We start from the raw sequence: 17,622 nt of genomic DNA on the forward strand, positions 1-17,622 counted from the left end.
TCTTGGAAGATTTTGCTTTCTTAATATACAGTGGCGGACGAAAGAAAGTTTATGACTTTTAGAGTCGCATAACTTTTTTAGAATTGGTCCAAACTAGGGCTGGGACTATTTGTCGAATTTTTCGGTATTTGAAGATTGGAATACTTCAGTTGCTGTATTATTTGGCGAATATAATTCGAATATCCAAGTATTTGAATACTATTCGAATACCCAAGTATTCGAATACTATTCGAATATCCAAGTATTCGAATACTATTCGAATATCCAAATATTCCAATACTATTCGAATATTTAAGTATTCGAATACTATTCGAATATTTAAGTATTCGAATACTATTCGAATATTTAAATATTCGAATGATATTCGAATACTGGTGGAACTATTTGTCGAATTTTTCGGTATTCGAATATTCGAATACTTCAGTTGCTCTATTATTTGGCGAATATAATTCGAATATCCAAGTATTCCAATACTATTCGAATATCCAAGTATTCGAATACTATTCGAATATCCAAGTATTCGAATACTATTCGAATATCCAAGTATTCCAATACTATTCGAATATTTAAGTATTCGAATACTATTCGAATACTGGTGTACTCGAATAGTATGGTGTGAATTATAAATCAAGTTCTTTAGGTTCATTTGTCAGGGTGAAATCTTGTAAACTAATTTTGACCTACGTCACACCACACTATTCGAATACTCAAATATTCGAAGTTTATTCGTCGCACTCGAATACTTGTAAAATATTTGAATATTAAATTATTCGAATAGTCTCAGCCCTCTTTTTTTAGAAGCTAGAAGGATTAGTTTGCTAAGTGACTTGTTTCGTCGTTTTGAAAAAAAAACGCAATTGGTCGGAATAGCAAAGAAAATAGTAAAGGTCGTTTTTTAACCTTTTTTTTTCAACCTGTAATGAAAATTCAAAGAACCCTTTTGTAGATTAAAGTAAGTTGTATACGTACCTAAAATTTCATGAAAATCGGTTAACGTTGCTCTGAGCGATTAACGCTTAAAGATCGCAGAATAAGTTCGAAAATCGCGAAATTCCCGAAATCAGCGGTTTTCGACCTTATTCTGCGATCTTTGAGAGTTTATATCTCAGAGCAACGTTAACTGATCCTTCTAGCTTCTCAAAAAGACTGAAGTCGTTTGGACCAATTCTAAAAGAGTTATGCGATTTTAAAAAGTGTGAAACTTTCTTTCGTCCGCCACTGTACATATAAAGCAGAAAGATTTGTATGTCGGTCGCCTAAAAACTTTCGAACGATAAACCCTGGGATCACGAAATGTGCCTCAGCTTATTATGCCTGCCTAATCCAGATGAAAGTGATCATTTTCACAAAATAAAACTAAAAAAAATTTTGTTTTATAAAATCAGAATCTAAATTTCGGGCGAAGCCGAGTAGCGAAGCTACTATAATATAAAAATGAACATTGCTATTTAAGTATCCTATCGTAACATTGCATCTTTTCTGAATATTCTAGAATTGCCAAAATGCATAAAATTGCAAGCTTTTTCCTTCTTTAATACACGTTAATTAGTTAATACATCGTATAAACAGCACTAGCAGCTAAAGTTTTAGCAAACTGAACTTACATTGACACTTAAATTTCGTTCTTTTTACCTTCAATGGACTCCTTTTTATAAATTAACATTATTAAATTTGCTTCAGCTATCCTATTGCAACATCATTTGCGATTGTACTAAAAGTGTGAAAACGCATAGGATTGTCCTTTTCCCCCACAATACATGCTAAGTAACTGCCAATGTTCCCCCAGTTCACGGCAACTGTTACAACAGCGAAATTAGTCTAGAATCTAAGAACACGCGAGCGACGGTGCAGAAACGTTCGCTTTAAAATCGTACACTTCCCGACAGCTACGCTACTCCTTGCACCGGTAACGTCGCTCGAATCTGAGGATACCTTTGAAAGATCAAATCACTGTTCCGCGCACTGAATCACCCGCAAGACAAAAGGATCCACGGCAACCGAACGCGAGCGACGCGATAATGGAGCTCTCGACGTACTTCTCTGGAGAACATATCTGTCGTTCAAAGCAACGGCACCGCGGTCAGCCCGCGTTTCATCGGATCGCTGAGGGCGCGTGTAGCCGACGAAATGTATGGTAGCGAGCGCGAGGCGACTTAAAGGCGAGAGCCGCGTTGGGACATTACCTGGACTGATCGGAAACTGGGTAGATCGACGGGCGATGTGCCAAGGCGGGTGGGCTGCAATGCATAAAACGACAGAACGATGTCACGTGGCAGTGGCGATTAAAAGAAAAGAAGGGGGTAGGAGGGGGTGTGTGCGCGTGTAGAGATTTAGGGAGTGTGGCGGATAGCACGCACGCTCCTGATCGCGCCAGGCTAATTAGTCACGGGCTTGGAAATAGTCGTCGCCGACTCGAAGGATCCGAGATTGGCGGGTGACGGACCCGTCTGCTTGTCATCGACGAGGAAGCTCGCGAAGGACGATCGGATATCTAATATCGCGCCTGATGACTTATCGCTGTCGTAATTCATCGGTTCCTCTTCCTCCAACCAGCCTCCCGTTTCTTCCTTCCTTCTCTATCCGATTCCGCGTTTGATTTCGACACGCGACGTCCCTCGCTTTGATTCACCGGGTATTTTTAATCAATTACGCGCCGCCGCTGCGATTCGCGGCTGCTTCCAAGTCGACGACGAGCTGAATCGTTTGCTAGGGAATGTTCCGCAGGGGAGGATTTAGGGGAGGGAAATCCGCGCGCATTGCCAACCTCTGTGCACCCCGTCTGAATGGTGATGGTGCTGGTAAAGGTTTTCGACTCCCAGTGGCACTCGCCGTTTGTGATGCATCCGTTGGTGTTGAGGGACGACAGCTGCTGGGATCCGTAATCGGGGCTGGAGCGATTGCAAGCCTGGAAAAGCGATTAGTTGCCAAGCGAACGACCACACGCGTCAAGCTTTAATGATCGCGAGCTCCAGTTTCCTTCGAATTCCGATGGTACTTGCGAAGCAAAATAGAAAATTGCATCCGCTGCGGCGGGGATTTAAATCCCGAGTGCAAAGCGACCGCTCGGTTGCAAGATGTAACACAGCAAGCGGTTTAGAGGCGTATAAACGCGGCAAATAGCGGAGGATACTCACGGAGAACGGTAGAGGCGACGACGCGTGATTGTTGAGGGGTGGAGACAACGGTGCATTGGCCAGCGCAGCGGAAATTGTGCTGGCAGGTGCCTTTCCGCCTCTGCAACGTTTAATTGCCTTTTCATCGGAATTTCTTTCGCGCGCTCTTCTGCCTTATAATTTTATACGAATCGCTTCCGCGATACTTCCGGCGAATTTTCACGACTCGCTTAAGGGGTCTTCCTAGTGTGACGGTTGAAGGAAAACTTAATTTATTTGGAATTAAGGGGGTACTCTAGCGTAACTGCCCGTTTTTCAACGCCGGCTTCGGGAATTTATTTAGCAAAAGCTGTAAGCTTATACTATCTGGCGTTTTGCCTGCATATTAAGGTATGTTTGAAGTGAGACTCAGAATTTTTTTGAACTTTTTTATCGCACATATAGTCGGTGGCGCAAGATTCTTTAAATAAATTCTTTTCCGACGGGCGTTGGTGTGGGGACCGTTCTAGTCATCCAAGATGGAAAAACTAAGGTTCATTTTCTTTATTATGGCTGTCGCTATGGTTGGAACCTCGGGCGAGTTTGTATCTTGTGTAAAATTAATTCTATAGAACTGAAACAGCTAAATTTATGAACAAATATCGAATATTTTTCTTCGAAATGCTGTCATCCTGCAAAATTTTTATTGTTAGGGGCCCTCTGTGGTTCCAACCATAACGACAGACATAATAAAGAAAATAAACCTTAGTTTTTCCAGTTTGGATGACTAGAACAGTTCCCACACTAATGCCCGTCGGAAAAGAAGTTTGTTGAAGAAGCTTGCGTTACCGACTAGTTATATCTATGTATATGTGCGATAGAAAAGTTCAAAAAAATTCTGAGTATTACTTCAAACATACCTTAATACGCAGGCAAAACGCCAGATAGTATAAGCTTATAGTTTTTGTGAAATAAATTCCCGAAGATGGCGTTGAAAAACGGGCGGTTACACTAGAGTACCCCCTTAAATAAAGAAACTAGGATTGCACGTACCACTTTGCACGTCTGTAGCTTTATTCCAGCACCTTTTAAGGCTATAAAAATAATTTGTAAGTGAAAATATCCATTTATAGTGGAATAGGAGCATCGTGAAGAGTATAAAAAAAAAACAAATCCGACTCCAAATATAAAGTTTACAATCTTTTAAAATCGCATAACTTTTTTAGAATTGGTCCAAACTACTTGAGTTTTTTTGAGAAGCTGGAAGGATTAGTTTGCCAAGTGACGTGTTTCGTCGTTTTGAAAAAGATTGCAATTGGTCGGAATAGCGAAAGAAATAGTAAAGGTCGGTTTTTCAACTTTTTTTTTCTGAGCCGGTAATGAAAAAATCGCGAAATTCTCGAAATCAGCGATTTCCGACTTTATGTTGCGTTTGTTAAGCGTTTGTAGCTCAGAGCAACGTTAACTGGCCCTTCCAGCTTCTCAAAGAGACTTAACTCGTTTGGACCAATTCTAAAAAATTTATGCGATTTTAAAACGTGTAAACTTTCTTTCCTTTCTCCACTGTATCAGGCGTACCTAGTAGATGTTGCTTCATCGTTCGAACTAGAAACTTTCAAATATTTGCAAAGTAGAATTACCACGGTCCAAAAAACCATAACTTCTTTTTTGCTGAAATTGCTAAAACTTCTTTAAGACGTTGCCATTTCTTTGTTTCTCAATATTTCTTATGATTACGATCTTAAAAGGCGATAGAGTAATGGTACAAACGTGCAATACTCGTTCCTTTTTTTAATTCCCTGAAAAATTAAGTTTCTTTCAGTCGTCACGCTACGAAATCCCCTGAAACGTTCACGGCTCCAATGCGCGTTTTCCGCGGCTTTACGAGCGCCGCTTTAAAGCGCAATAAACGTCGAGAACTTACGGCGAGACGGTTACTGGAAGCAGGCCAGCAGGTGCGGCTTGTCTGGCGACCAATTTCGCGTGAATGTCGCAGTACAGTTTGTTGTTGATGTTGTAGTAGCCGACGTTCTTCAAAGAGGTGCCGCAGGTGGAGCACTTGAAGCACTCCACGTGAAGGTTCTTCTCCTTGATCCTCACGAACACACCCCTGCGAAGAGATGTCTATAAAAATAACGCTTCACTTGACCTCTGGGAGACGGGCTTCTACGGGTTTAATAAGTGCAGAGTGCTTTCTTGTCGGACGTGCCACGAGTTTCTTGTTTAAATGTCCAGAGAAAGAGAGGAGGGTCTCGGTACCTCGACGACGGAGGCCGGGACAACAAGATCCCTCACTTTGTATCGTGGTGTTTCCGGGAAACTACACAGTGCTTGATCGGTGCTAAATGCATGACGGAATTAAATGAACACCCCGCCCTCTCACGCTTCCGCGCGTGTAAAATTCACGGGCTCTGAACTCAACGGCATAAAGGCTTACACTTACGCATCTCTGTTTGTAAGAACAGCGATGGTCAAAAAAGCTCGTCGCGTGTCCCCGCAAAATTCTCGAATGAAAAACGCGTGGCGAAAAGTGCGAAATGTGTACAGAAAAAAAGAGAGTTACAGAGAAACAAAAAAAAAGCACAACATCGACACCAAAAATCAAAAAACAAACATACTTAAAAGAAAAGACAGAAAAGTTCACAACATCGAAAGCGTGTACCGCGTCGCCCCGTTAGGAAGAGCACCGGGGCGGTGTCGATATAAGTCGATAGAGATAGAGAGAATGAAGAGGCAGACTTTCCCCCATGTGAATGAAGCGACGGCGAAGCTCTGACGATCGCGAGCGATCGGTACACCCCTGGGGAGAGAGATCAATGAGCTTGCCGAGATGAAGGGCTGGTTTCCTTTGAGAAGAAGCGACACTGACGACAGAGAGGCGACAGAGAGTGCCTGCTGGAGGTGTGCTACCATTCAAACATAGCAGTAAAACGTGCGTGTACAAAACGACAAAACATCTTCTATCATCGATCAGGTTGAGCTCGATCGTTGCTGGCAGTGAGGCTCTCGACTCGGTTCGATTCGGCCCGCGTTCGGTAAGCGAATCGCTCAGGGGGAACGACGATCGCGATTCGCGATTGGAGTTGCAAGCTGGTTGCCGCGAGCGGGTGGCGTGAACGGCCCAGGTGCGAGAGAGACACTTTATAGAAGCGGAAGACAGTTGGCGATCGTCGAGAAGCTAAGTGTACTCCCGATCCACCCGGGGGTGGCGGAGACGTGGGGAGGATTTTCACGGTGAATAGTTACACGATCACTCGGTCGCAGTTGCTACAAACGACGGCGGACGACCTCGGCGAGGGAGAGGAGGACTCCTGCCGTTGCAGCTGACGTTTCCACGAATTCTCATTGCAATCGAAGGATGGCCCATTGCCGTGGAGAGCATGAAATAGAGGCGTGGGCGATCTCGGCGAGGTGGCCCTCCCGCCGACGGCGTGGCTCACCGACGAGTAAAACTCTGTTCTCGAGGAGACTGCGGCATGGAAAGTAGAGAAAAACCGATCTATCACTCGACCAGACACGGGAACACCTGTCCGATAAACCGCGAGCAACGGCGGTCGTTCTCTGTGGAAATTGCCACTGACATCTCTAGCCCTACGCGTCCACGGATTTCCAAAGGCATCGCCTCGAATCCTCGTTCTTCTGATCTTCCTTAAAAATGGTAACTCTCATGAGTGCCGCAAGGGGATTCGATTCTGAGTAATTGGAAATCCGGGGGTTAGCGCGCCACTGTTCCTGGTCGAAAGGAAAGTCCTGTCTCCTATCTCGCCCCCCTGCGTGTGTCTCTGGGCGCTGAAAGAAAGAAGGTGATCGGCCGAGGGGTGGTTCCCGGCGCGTCAACTTACACGATGAGCCTCTCGCATTCGGCACAAATGTTCTGTCCAGGTGGAAGGCTCGATTGCGGGGTGGATGGCTGTTGCTGCTTGGTCTCGGGTGCCGAGACTGGCCTCAGTCCTGTCAGGGCCGGCGAGGACGGCGTTACCACGCCGCTCTGCGCAGTTGGCTCCGCTATTTCGCAAACAAGTTATCGTACCGGCATGCACCAGGCTGACTGGACCCAGGGCGATCCAGTCGAGCAATCGCTGGAGAGCGAGGTTTAGTTAATCGCGCCTTTATCGCGAGGCGTTACGCTGTCGGGAGCGCTTGTTACAAGGTTCGCGGTTGAAATCCGCCGTTAGGCCGGTGGAGGCCTCGGTGCATGGGAAATGTCGTTTCTCTGAAGCTCGGAACGATACTTTACTGGCGTTCGTTGAAGTCTGAGGTGTAAAGGCGGATTCGCGTGGAACTGTCGGCGGTTCACGGGTGGCAGTGTTAAGCTGGGGATCCACGTGCAAGATAAGCTGTGATGTGATATGTTAAGCTAAGTTGCGCTATGCTAAGTTTGGAAAATGTAGCTTCGATATATCCTTATGGAAACGTTTTCACCAAAAGCTAAACTAAGTTGTGCTATGTTTTTTGTTGGAAGTTAAATTAGCTCGCTGTGAGACGTGGTTCCGAAAAAACTCAGCACAGCTTAGCTCAGCTTGCGGTGGAAACGGTTCCATGAGGATGTATTGGAGGTAATTTGTTCAAACTTAGCATAGCTTAGCATAACATAGCTTAGCTTCCACGTGGATCCCCGGCTTAAGGATGTATTGAAGCTATTTTTTTTTCAAATTTAGCATAGCATAGCTTAGCTTAGCTTAGGTTCCAGATGGATCCCCAGTTTTAGTGTTAGTAACTGGCATGGTTTAAACCGTGATACTTTTCTCCGCTGAATCGTCACGGAATTGGCACGTGTGAATAACCCTTAAGGGGCTGTTACGGTCTAGAGCCCATAGCAATAGGTGATCTTTAGGAATTAATTAAAGGAAAACTACTACATATAATTCAATGGGATCTTTTGCATTAAATTAAGGACGTCTTTAACTATAGAAATATTTTTTTTGTTTTATAATTGATCATTGCAGACGGCACTGGGGAGTCGTTAAAGTCGAAGCGTCAAAAAGTTCATCCAAATCGATGGAACCTGTAGCATCTAAATCATTGTTTTTGAAGTAAAAAACAATGGGCGATTATTAAAAGGCATGAAACTCGCTCGTGGACTGGTCAGAACAAATTACAAAAAAGGACATTTTTTGAGAAAATAACGACACTTGAAGTTTGAAATCACTTGTTCCCTATATTGTTCGTCCTTTCAACGCCAAATTTTCAATGTTTTTAAAATTTTACTGGTCTGTCCACGAGCCAGAAGTATATTCTTTAAAATAAGAAAACGTTTCAGTCGAATCAGGTAATAACTTTTGGAGATACAGGTTCCACCGATTTTGAGAACACTGTTTCGAGAAAAACGGGTTTAAAGTTTTACGTAAGTGGCGAGTGGCCGGGTGTTACCCATGCATTTGCCGCTACTCAAATGCCTATAACTTCGTGAATTTTACAAATTTCAAAAAATCCTTTTAAACGCGTAAGGCGAATGTCCCAATTTCTGTTTATGTCCCCACTTCTGATCATTTCGTATTTTTCTTATTATTATAAGCGTCACGTTTGTACTATAGTTGCAAGAAAATAATTCTAAATTATTTAAACATTTACGCGAGTGTTGCACGAGCTTGGGGCAATACATCCATCGCTATTTTTCACGAGCAGAAATACGAACATTTAGAGGATTATATATTCAATCACAAATTACTAATAGTTAAACATCTTGAAATATCTTTCTTAAATAGTTCTTGAATTGCTTGATTTATTATTAAAGAATTAATCAGTTACTCTGCAAATTTTCATCACAAACAAATTTTGTACACCTTCTTTATGACGAGTAACCTCTTAAATGAGCAGAAATTGGGACATTCACCTTATTCCTAAAAGGTTGAACATTCGAAAAATGAAATAAAGTAAATCGATCTTTAACCCGGAGCCTCCCCTTAAAGGAGAATATTCTAAAAAGAGACGATATCTCTCGTGCACCAGTCTGATAATACCTCTCCAGAGATTCCTCTTTCTGTTTGCATGAGACGTTCAACTACCCTTCACAGTTATCATTTAGAAACATCGTTATCTTTGCTACTAATATTCCCATCGCGACTAATTACCCACCAGGTTCCGGTGTCTTTGGTTCTTTGTCCGCCTCCTGCACCATCTTGAACACCTCGCTGTTCTCCGCGTTGTAGTTCTTCTCGTTCTTCTTGAAGTTCACCCTACGAGCACAGAGATAGTGTTATCGTAACGAAACGTTAAGAGTCTCGATGAATCGAAATGGGGATCACTGTCTTACCCAAGCACACCTCCAGCCAGGACTTCCGCCTGCGCGGACAGTGTTTCCGCGATGGTTTCCTCGCTGTAGATGCCCACTGGGCTGTTGTACTGTTTGTTCACTATGGACTTGATAGAACCGTCGCTCGTCCCGTTCAGCTGCAACGGGCATAAACATTTACAACGCGGCTATTGGCACCGGTCCCCGAGGGGTTTTGAATTAGGCTTAGAATCCTCGACTCCTTCGGCTAATTGACACTAACGAATGGCTTCGGGCTGAAGTTGTGGCCGCTTCCGATGTGCGATCCGTCTTGCTTCTTGGCTGCCAAGGATGTCTTGGTAACTGGAGCAATGTTACCGATAGAGGCGGTCGGCGATGGCGACGGAAGGGTTGAACTTATCGGAGACACGTGTGGCTTCCAGGTAGTGCTACCCCTGTACACGAAAATTGTACAATCAGCGTATGTACTGAGAAGGGAGCTTTGGTACTGGAGCTTGCCTACTTTTTTGTTCTTTTCCTATACTTCTATAAATCTTGAAAACTTTAGTAAATATAAAAGAAATTGTTGAAATGAAAATGTCTGTGCTCTGTAGAACTTTTTGGAGCTAAAGGCGGCGCGCATTTTGGCGAAGTGAAAAACTTGTAAACAACTGATTACCGAAGCGCAGCGACAATTAATTAATTATTATTAAGGGGTCGTGCTTAGTTGGCAGGCGAAAAAGAACGTCACTTTCGGGAATTTTTTGTGAAACATTTGATGCATGTTTCTTGCAACTATTTCCTTACTTTAGAAGCACATATATTCAGCAACCCTCGGTAATTTTGTTACAGGAAAATATTAGAAAATGAACGAATAACAGCCACTCTCGCGGAAGCTGTTTTTATAAAGGCGTTGCGCGGTGAGCACGATTTCTTCGTGCCGGGTCGTCTGAAATGAAAAAGTGAAGGAGATTCTGTTATTATATGAGTTTATCTGGTGCGTGGATTTTTCAAAAAAAATGATTTCAAATTTTTCGATGTCCGAATTGTTCGTTTTCATCAGAAACAAAAATCCTTCCTTCACGCACCAGATAAACTCGTCTACTCACAGTCTTCCTCCCTTTTCGACTTCAGATGTTCCGGCTCGGAAAATGAAATTGATCGCGCTTGTCACTAAAAAAAATATAGCTTCCATGAGAGTGGCTGTAATTCGTTCATTTTTCAATATTTTCCTATAACAAAATTACTTAGAGTCGCTGAATATGCGCTCTTCTAAAACCATAAACTATTTTTGAGAAATATACATTAGATTTTCCACAAAAAAATCCCAAACATCACGTTCTCCTTCGCCTGCCAACTACTTAGGCACGACCCCTTAATTTCTTCTAATTTATTCTTAAATTTTTACACGCCATAAAAGAGCCATTAAATTTCCACTGCAACAATTCTGTCACGCCTGCTAAAGTCGCCAAGCCGTACAAATTAATAGGAGATCAGATATTAATTTCTAGCGTTGTAAAACAAAGGCCGTGCCTGTCGCTACCTCTGTACGGTTATCTCGAAGTTGTTGCCAGCCCTCACGATGACATCCTGCGCGTCCTTGTGCCTCAGGTTGAACATGTCGGTGCTGTTCACCCTGATAACCGCATCGCCGGCCTTGAGGCCAGCTGCTTCCGCCGGCGAGCCGCTGTTAACCTGCAATACGCAACGTCCGCTTAGGAACCGTGTAATTCAGAAGCCGGCTAGCCTGTTGCGCGCGATTCGCTCCAAAAAGCCCAGTGCGCGCGGCCGTCATCGATACGCGTCTATTTTTACGGGGCGCGCGATTCCGCCCAGAAGACTGGCTGCCTCCAGACTTCGGCCAGTATATTTAAGCGCACACGCCTCGTTACACCTCGGATGTCGGATACTGTGCGTCCATTCACGCGGACACGTTCGGAAAAAGAGGAGCGTATTGGACGAGAGCCCAGGGCCGCTCGAGCAGAACCAAGGGGAGGCTTATTGAGCATCTGAAAGGGATCGGTTTTTGCCGGATCGGGAATCCATTCGCTCGCGGGCCGGGATCTGTTTACAAAAGCGGAGGAGACCAGGGGATTCGACGGCTCGGCGAAACGCTGCCCTATCTTCTGGAGCGACGCGAGAGGACGCGACGCTGTCGATCGTCGTTATTTATGCGCCGCTTCCCGCTTTATCTTTCCGCGCCTTATTCGAGCGGAACGCACGGCCGCGGCAATTAAGGAAACGGATTACCTCGCGTGATCAACGAGTCGCCTTTAAATCATCGTAATTTATCGCGTTACACCTCGCGCTCTAGCCGCCCGTGATTTTCCTCGAGGTTAATTACGCTATTAATATATCGGCTAAACCGGTACGCCTCGGTCCCCTTTTCCGCCGAGGATCAAGAGTAATCGATACCCGGGGGAGGCGGGGGGGGGGCTCATTAAGAGCCACCCACGGCCTCGTCTTCGTTTACGCGCTGGCAGGATCGCGGGATAATTAATAGGCCCGCGGATCGAAGCTCTCTCGGGTCCTTTCTATAAATACCGCGGGTTCGCTGATTTATTACCGGTATTTTTATCGCCTTTCGATCCGGGGCGCCTCTCCATCCGGAGTCGCCTCCCGTTCGGACTGGGGATAAATTCGCCTCCAACCGGCGGAATGTAGGTCGATGCTCGAGGACCCGCGGGCTCGTGGGCCACTCGATCCCGAGGCGTTTCGAATTATTAGCGTCTGGCTTTCCCCCGTGGGCCTCGCGTCACGGAGGCTGCAGAGAGAGAGAGAGAGAGCGAGCGGAATCAGGCCAGAGGGTGAGTCGTTCGATTCGCGCGTCTGCCTCCAGAAATAGGAGCGCGAAATTGCGTCACGGTTGTTGCCGTAATAGTTGGAATACGGTCGCGGCTTGCGCGTTATTATCAACAACCGCGGCTAGTTCGCCGCCTCGGAGGGAGATCGTTGCGTCGCCCGCTAGCAGGGGGACCAGCTCGCGGCGGATAATGGCACCGAGGGAGCAGCTCCGCCGCCGTCCTCCGGCTGTCCCTAGGCCCCGCGGGCACGTAGGACGTGGAGACGTAAGTCAGGGTTAAGCTCGGTGGGCACCGTGAAAGCCTGCCCCTAAAAATAGTCCCGGACCGGTCTAAAAATAGGCCCCGAACACGCACGTCCGCTGCTCGTGTACGTACACCTCCGGCAAGCCAAACCGAGGGATAGAATGCACCAGGGTGCAGCATACTCTTATATGTATGACATATCGGACTGGCCGTTTTCATTCTACGAGCACCACCGTGGCCCTCTCTCTCTCTCCCTCCCTGTCTTTCTCTGCCACCGCGTGAACCGCGATGAATGAACGAGTACGCGCGTACGGGACACGTACATACGTGCCCCCAGCGTACACGATCCTGCAGCCTAGCGCATGCCTCGCTTAATAATAGCTCCCCACGATTTTCGACAAACCGTTCATCCCCTTCTCTGGACCGCGACGGAGCATTAGGTATCGTTGAAAACTTTGCAGCACTGTAGCTTCACCCTCCAGTGTCTTTTTACTTATTACACCGTCTCCCGTTGTCGGTAAACAAAGCTTTCTCTATTAATGTTTAGTATTCCGTTCAGGGGCCTCGCGCGCGGGTCAAAGGAGACCCGGACCCCGCCCGAGGGTCAACGCGACGGTTTTCTTCCAGCGAAATGCAGGAGATTCAGGGATCGAACGTTGAAACCAGGATCCCTGGCCCGAGGAAACGTCCACGCGCAGTCCGCTCGAGGCGGATTCATTAATGTTAGGAACACCCGCGGGGACACGCGTGCCTTCGCTAGCCGGAGTCCTCGTAGGCATTATTAATAACGACGCTTCTAAAAATAACAGCCGAAATATGTGTGACGCGGCGCAAGTAGATGCACTTGAATGCGGTGGAAGCGAGAGGGAGAATACGCCAAGGTGTACGAGGTACGCATTCCAATGGGCGGGTTATCAGAGACGGATCCATCCCACCTTCCACGCTGGAATGCATCTCTGGTGCCTCTTTTTTTCCCTCTCTTTCTCCCGCATTGAGGGCTTAAGGCTGGTTCATACGTGCGATACAGTGTACCCTCGGATTGTGGAGAAAAGATTCGGGGCCGGGAAATTCTCCGTGATCCGAGGCAGGGCCGGTAGTTAGCGCTAAATAGATTCACCCTTGGCAGGGCCCTCGCCCGAACAAGCGGACTGAACCACGCGAAGCGAGAGTTAGTGAATTAGAGCACCAACGGGGGACCATCGACGGCGATCTTCAGTCAGCCAGTATTGAATGTGAAGATTTCATGAGAGTTTTGCCGATGGATTGTTTACGTCGACGACAATAAGTCCAAACACGAAGCAATTCGGTCTATTTCTTTATTATGGAAATGTGATTACAGAGGGTGGACGAATTATTATACTCCAAACATTTTCGTAAATTTTTTGGGATCATTTAAAAATGGATTTAATACGATTTAAAAAAAAGATCTTCAATTTGCAAGTAAAGGGTTCGAAAGGAAACTTTCTTAGCTTTCCAAAACACTCATGAAAATTTGTCTACGATCAGGAGTTCGCAAGTTATAGGTGTTCAAAGCGAAAAGTACCTCTTTTGCTTTGATCGCGAATAACTCGGTCAATATAAATCATACAACAGAACCAAAAAAATAAGAAATTAAAGAAAAATGTTTTTGGCCCGTGCATACGTTCAAACTAGGCAAATATTTCTGAAACTTCGTTTCCTGCGCTTTATCTTAAGGGGGAACACCACTGTGCCGGTCGGAAAAGTAAGCCATTTTTTTAAGATTTTTTTTCAGGAATAATTTACAGTTTTCATAGAAAAATTTTATTAGCTACTTTTAGTACACTGTTTTAAGAGACTATACAAAAATAAATAAATAGAAAAGCATCCATAAATTTTAATATATTAATTAATCTTCTAGACCCCCCCACGCGAGCTGATCGAAGGCGTAACTATACACCAGCAGGTCCGAAATCAAATTTCATTTTTTTTTTATAAACTATATGAGTGTAGTTCTCGTTGTACCTACGGATTCTTTGATTGAGAGCAAATTTTTTGAAATACACTCGAAAAACTGTCCATCCTATTCGCGGATTTTCGAAACTTTTCTTCTAAAGCGCACCATTTTTACAAAAATATTTTGTTTAAGAAATCGGTACGTACAACAGAAACTACACTCATATAGTTTATAAAAAAAAATCAAATTTGATTTCGGACCTGCTGTTCCATAGTTACACCTTCGACCAGCTCGCGTGGGGAGGCGTAGAAGATTAATTAATATGTTATAATTTATGGATGTTTTCCTATTTATTTTTTTTGTATAGTCTCTCAAGACAACGTACTAAAAGTAGATAATAAAAATTTTCTATGAAAACTGTAAATTATTCCTGAAAAAAATTCTTAAAAATGGCTTACTTTTCCGGCCGTCACAGTGGTGTTTCCCCTTAATAGAACAGCATCATGATGAGGAATGAAAAAATTTGAGTCCTTGATTAAAAAACTAGAAACTTGAAGCGTTAAAATGCGATTTATAAATATTTTTACCGACCGCAGCAGAGATACAACCATTTCATCGCTTAAAATTACAAAATCTCAAACCTTTTTGTTTGAGTATAATAATTTGTCTGTCCACTGTAGAATTACACTACTCCCCGGATTAAGCAGAAAACACGCTTCTACTGACTGGCCTGCGACACGTTCACTAAAAATGCACCGAGTTTCTCCATGTTCGAACTGATTTTTATCAGGAAATCCTAAGGAATCCATTGCTAACACTTTTACGACCGTTTATCGAAAGTATGAACATTTAAGTTCCTTGTACTGGGTACTTAACCTGGCCCAACGATTTTATTGCACTCAGCAGTCAACGGGGGGCCTACCCGCGCTCGCAGGTCCTCTCAGCGAAGAAGCGAAGCTGCGGGGTGTTTCCCGATAATCCGGGGCGAGGAGCATTTCAATAATCCGAGGAAGACTGTACCGTGGAGAAAAAAGCGCGGCGGTGGGGAGAGTGGCCCTCGGCTAGTGACACCGGTTCCGACCGGGCCCAATGAAAGGGAACGCGTTACCGAAAAAGAAATAAGTCACCGGCACTTTCGCGCCATCCGCGAAAGTTCCTGCTTAGCCGTCGAACTCCGCCACGTTGCGAATTCTACGCCGCGGTCCGGCGCTGCTATCAGGAGAGACGAAGGTGGAGTTATACAGGCTGCCTCAAAACTCGAAGTGCGTCGTACAAGTTAGTATTATTATAACGGGAATCCAGGGAGTTTTGGACGAATGAATTTGGTCCCAGAATTAACCGCGTTCATAAAAATTTCCCAGTTGACAGCGATATAGGGTAGATGTCCCATTTACTGTCAGCGTCCCTATTACTGCCACTTTATTTATTTCACTTTAAAAAAATGTGACGTATAAAGAATAGACGTATAAAGAGTGCACTATAATAATAAGAACAAGAAAAATTAAAAAAATTAAAAAACCCGTCTGCTTAAAAAAACATTAAAAAAATTAATTTTTAATTTAATTTTCTTATTAATTTAATTTTTTAATATTTTTTTTATTAATTTAATTTTTTTAATGTTTTTTAAGCAGTCGAGTTTTTTAATTTTTTTAAATTTTTATTTAATTTTTTTAATGTTTTTTTATTAATTTAATTTTTTTAATGTTTTTTTATTAATTTAATTTTTTTAATGTTTTTTAAGCAGTGGGGTTTTTAATTTTTTTAATTTTTATTTAATTTTATTTAATGTTTTTCTTTATTTCTTTATATCCTATAACATTCGGAACGTCAAGACAATTCTAAAGACACCTCATTTGTCCAAATCGTATCCGTACAGACTCTAGAGCGTAACATGGACATACATACATAGCCTGATAAACACAATACCTCCTTTGCGTGCCGCAGTCGGGTAAAAACAGTCCCAATTTTGTGATAAATTCTTTTCTACACTATTCTTTATACGTTGCGTGTTTATCGAGTAAAATAAATGAAGTGGCAGTAATAGGGGCGCTGGCAGTAATTGGGACATCTACCCTACACAGCGCGTATTGTCCTTGATTCGCTGGATCGTAGGTGGCAAACGGAGCAGGCGAAGTCAACGGCGGCCTTTGTTGTCCTAAGGTAGAGCAGAAGAAATAGACAGTGACGTCAGGCCGAAATTATTGGCCTCCGCTTTCGACCTGGCCTTATCTCTTCAAACAAACTGCACGTTGCTGTTCGCGCGCGGCATTCAACAATATACACGCACCTATACCTGCGCGCGGGCACGGGGCGCGATGCTCGCGTGCAGCCGAGTCGTAAACCTCCTTCTACGGAAAGCTGAATATCGATGACGTCGATGCCTCCGGAGTCCGAGGCTCCACGATTTTTTCCCGTCTCGTTGCCCAGCGACCTCTTCTCGCCGATGCGATCCGGGACACGTAGCCCGGAGGTTTTCGCGTTCGCCCGCCTCGGAAACGGAGGCGCAGGGATCCGCGAAAGTGCGCGCGATTAGGCTCGGCGACACATTCCGCCCGGAAGAACGTAGCCGCCGGCCACAGAGGGCCTTTGTGCGACGCGCGAAAGCAGGAGGATCGAAAGCGAAGCGATCTGCGGACGGTCTCGTCGATGACGCGCGCGAACGTCGGAAATGAGCTCACCTCGCTTCTTCGTCAGCTGATAAAGAGAGCGGCGCGATATCGCGAGCATGACCGCGGCGATTGTTGTTATCGCGGCGCTAGGCCTACGCGGTTCCTCCTCGTGGATGTCCCTGTTTCTTTATTCTGTGTCCGTTGAAATCGATTCGTCCGACGTTTTGATAATGTTTGGTAATTCAATTCGGATGGGTATTTCTGTGGGGTTGCGGATTGAGAGACTGAGTTTCTGGTTCAGGATGATCAGGATGACACAGGGGGTGTCGTATTACCCAGGATTTTACGAGCCACTACTCTAGCAACGGGCAAACATGCGGGAGAAGACTGATTTCTAGCCTGACTTTTGGCAAATTTCCCACAACTGCCTCCCACTGTCTCTCTTCATTCCCGAAATCGAATCGGCATTTACGATGGCGCTCCTAAATCTTCGACTCCGTCATCGAGATACAATTTCACTCCGCCTTGTCTGGCTTCCCGCTGACAACGGGAACCGGGGCACCGATAACAGCCGCTGGAGAACTGCTCGGTTCCCTTAAAAGCTCATTGCCGCGCCACGAATCTTCGTACCTAAGGGCTCTGCGAGCGAGTAGCTTTGACACTCGTGTGTTCCAAAATTCACTTAGCTTTTTCAGAAAATTCTTTGGTACTTCTCTTTATGTATCTTTAGAGGAGATATTCGGAGCGT

The 17,622-nt window shown here is 44.8% G+C and overlaps 1 protein-coding gene and 1 long non-coding RNA gene across 5 annotated transcripts in view; one reads left to right on the plus strand and one right to left on the minus strand.

Annotated features, from left to right (window-relative positions):
* LOC143377809 (uncharacterized) overlaps positions 1–17,622 on the plus strand; it is a 53,013-nt gene that overhangs the window by 15,040 nt on the left and 20,351 nt on the right. The window lies entirely within an intron of this gene.
* The window catches only part of LOC143377769 (PDZ and LIM domain protein Zasp), a 36,591-nt gene that overhangs the window by 10,576 nt on the left and 8,393 nt on the right, over positions 1–17,622 (minus strand). For 3 of the 4 annotated variants that reach the window (XM_076829447.1, XM_076829449.1, XM_076829448.1), the window contains exons 2-10: positions 10,847–10,998; positions 9,587–9,758; positions 9,346–9,482; positions 9,168–9,268; positions 6,339–6,561; positions 5,017–5,202; positions 3,135–3,234; positions 2,765–2,905; positions 2,184–2,237 (exon numbers count right to left, since the gene is read on the minus strand). In XM_076829447.1, the coding sequence (XP_076685562.1) occupies positions 2,184–2,237; positions 2,765–2,905; positions 3,135–3,234; positions 5,017–5,202; positions 6,339–6,561; positions 9,168–9,268; positions 9,346–9,482; positions 9,587–9,758; positions 10,847–10,998 (1,266 nt within the window). The remainder of the gene's footprint in view (positions 1–2,183; positions 2,238–2,764; positions 2,906–3,134; positions 3,235–5,016; positions 5,203–6,338; positions 6,562–9,167; positions 9,269–9,345; positions 9,483–9,586; positions 9,759–10,846; positions 10,999–17,622) is intronic. The other variant, XM_076829450.1, reaches the window with a different exon arrangement.

Source organism: Andrena cerasifolii, chromosome 16 (assembly GCF_050908995.1).
Source record: "Andrena cerasifolii isolate SP2316 chromosome 16, iyAndCera1_principal, whole genome shotgun sequence".
NCBI classification, from domain to species: Eukaryota; Metazoa; Arthropoda; class Insecta; order Hymenoptera; family Andrenidae; genus Andrena; species Andrena cerasifolii.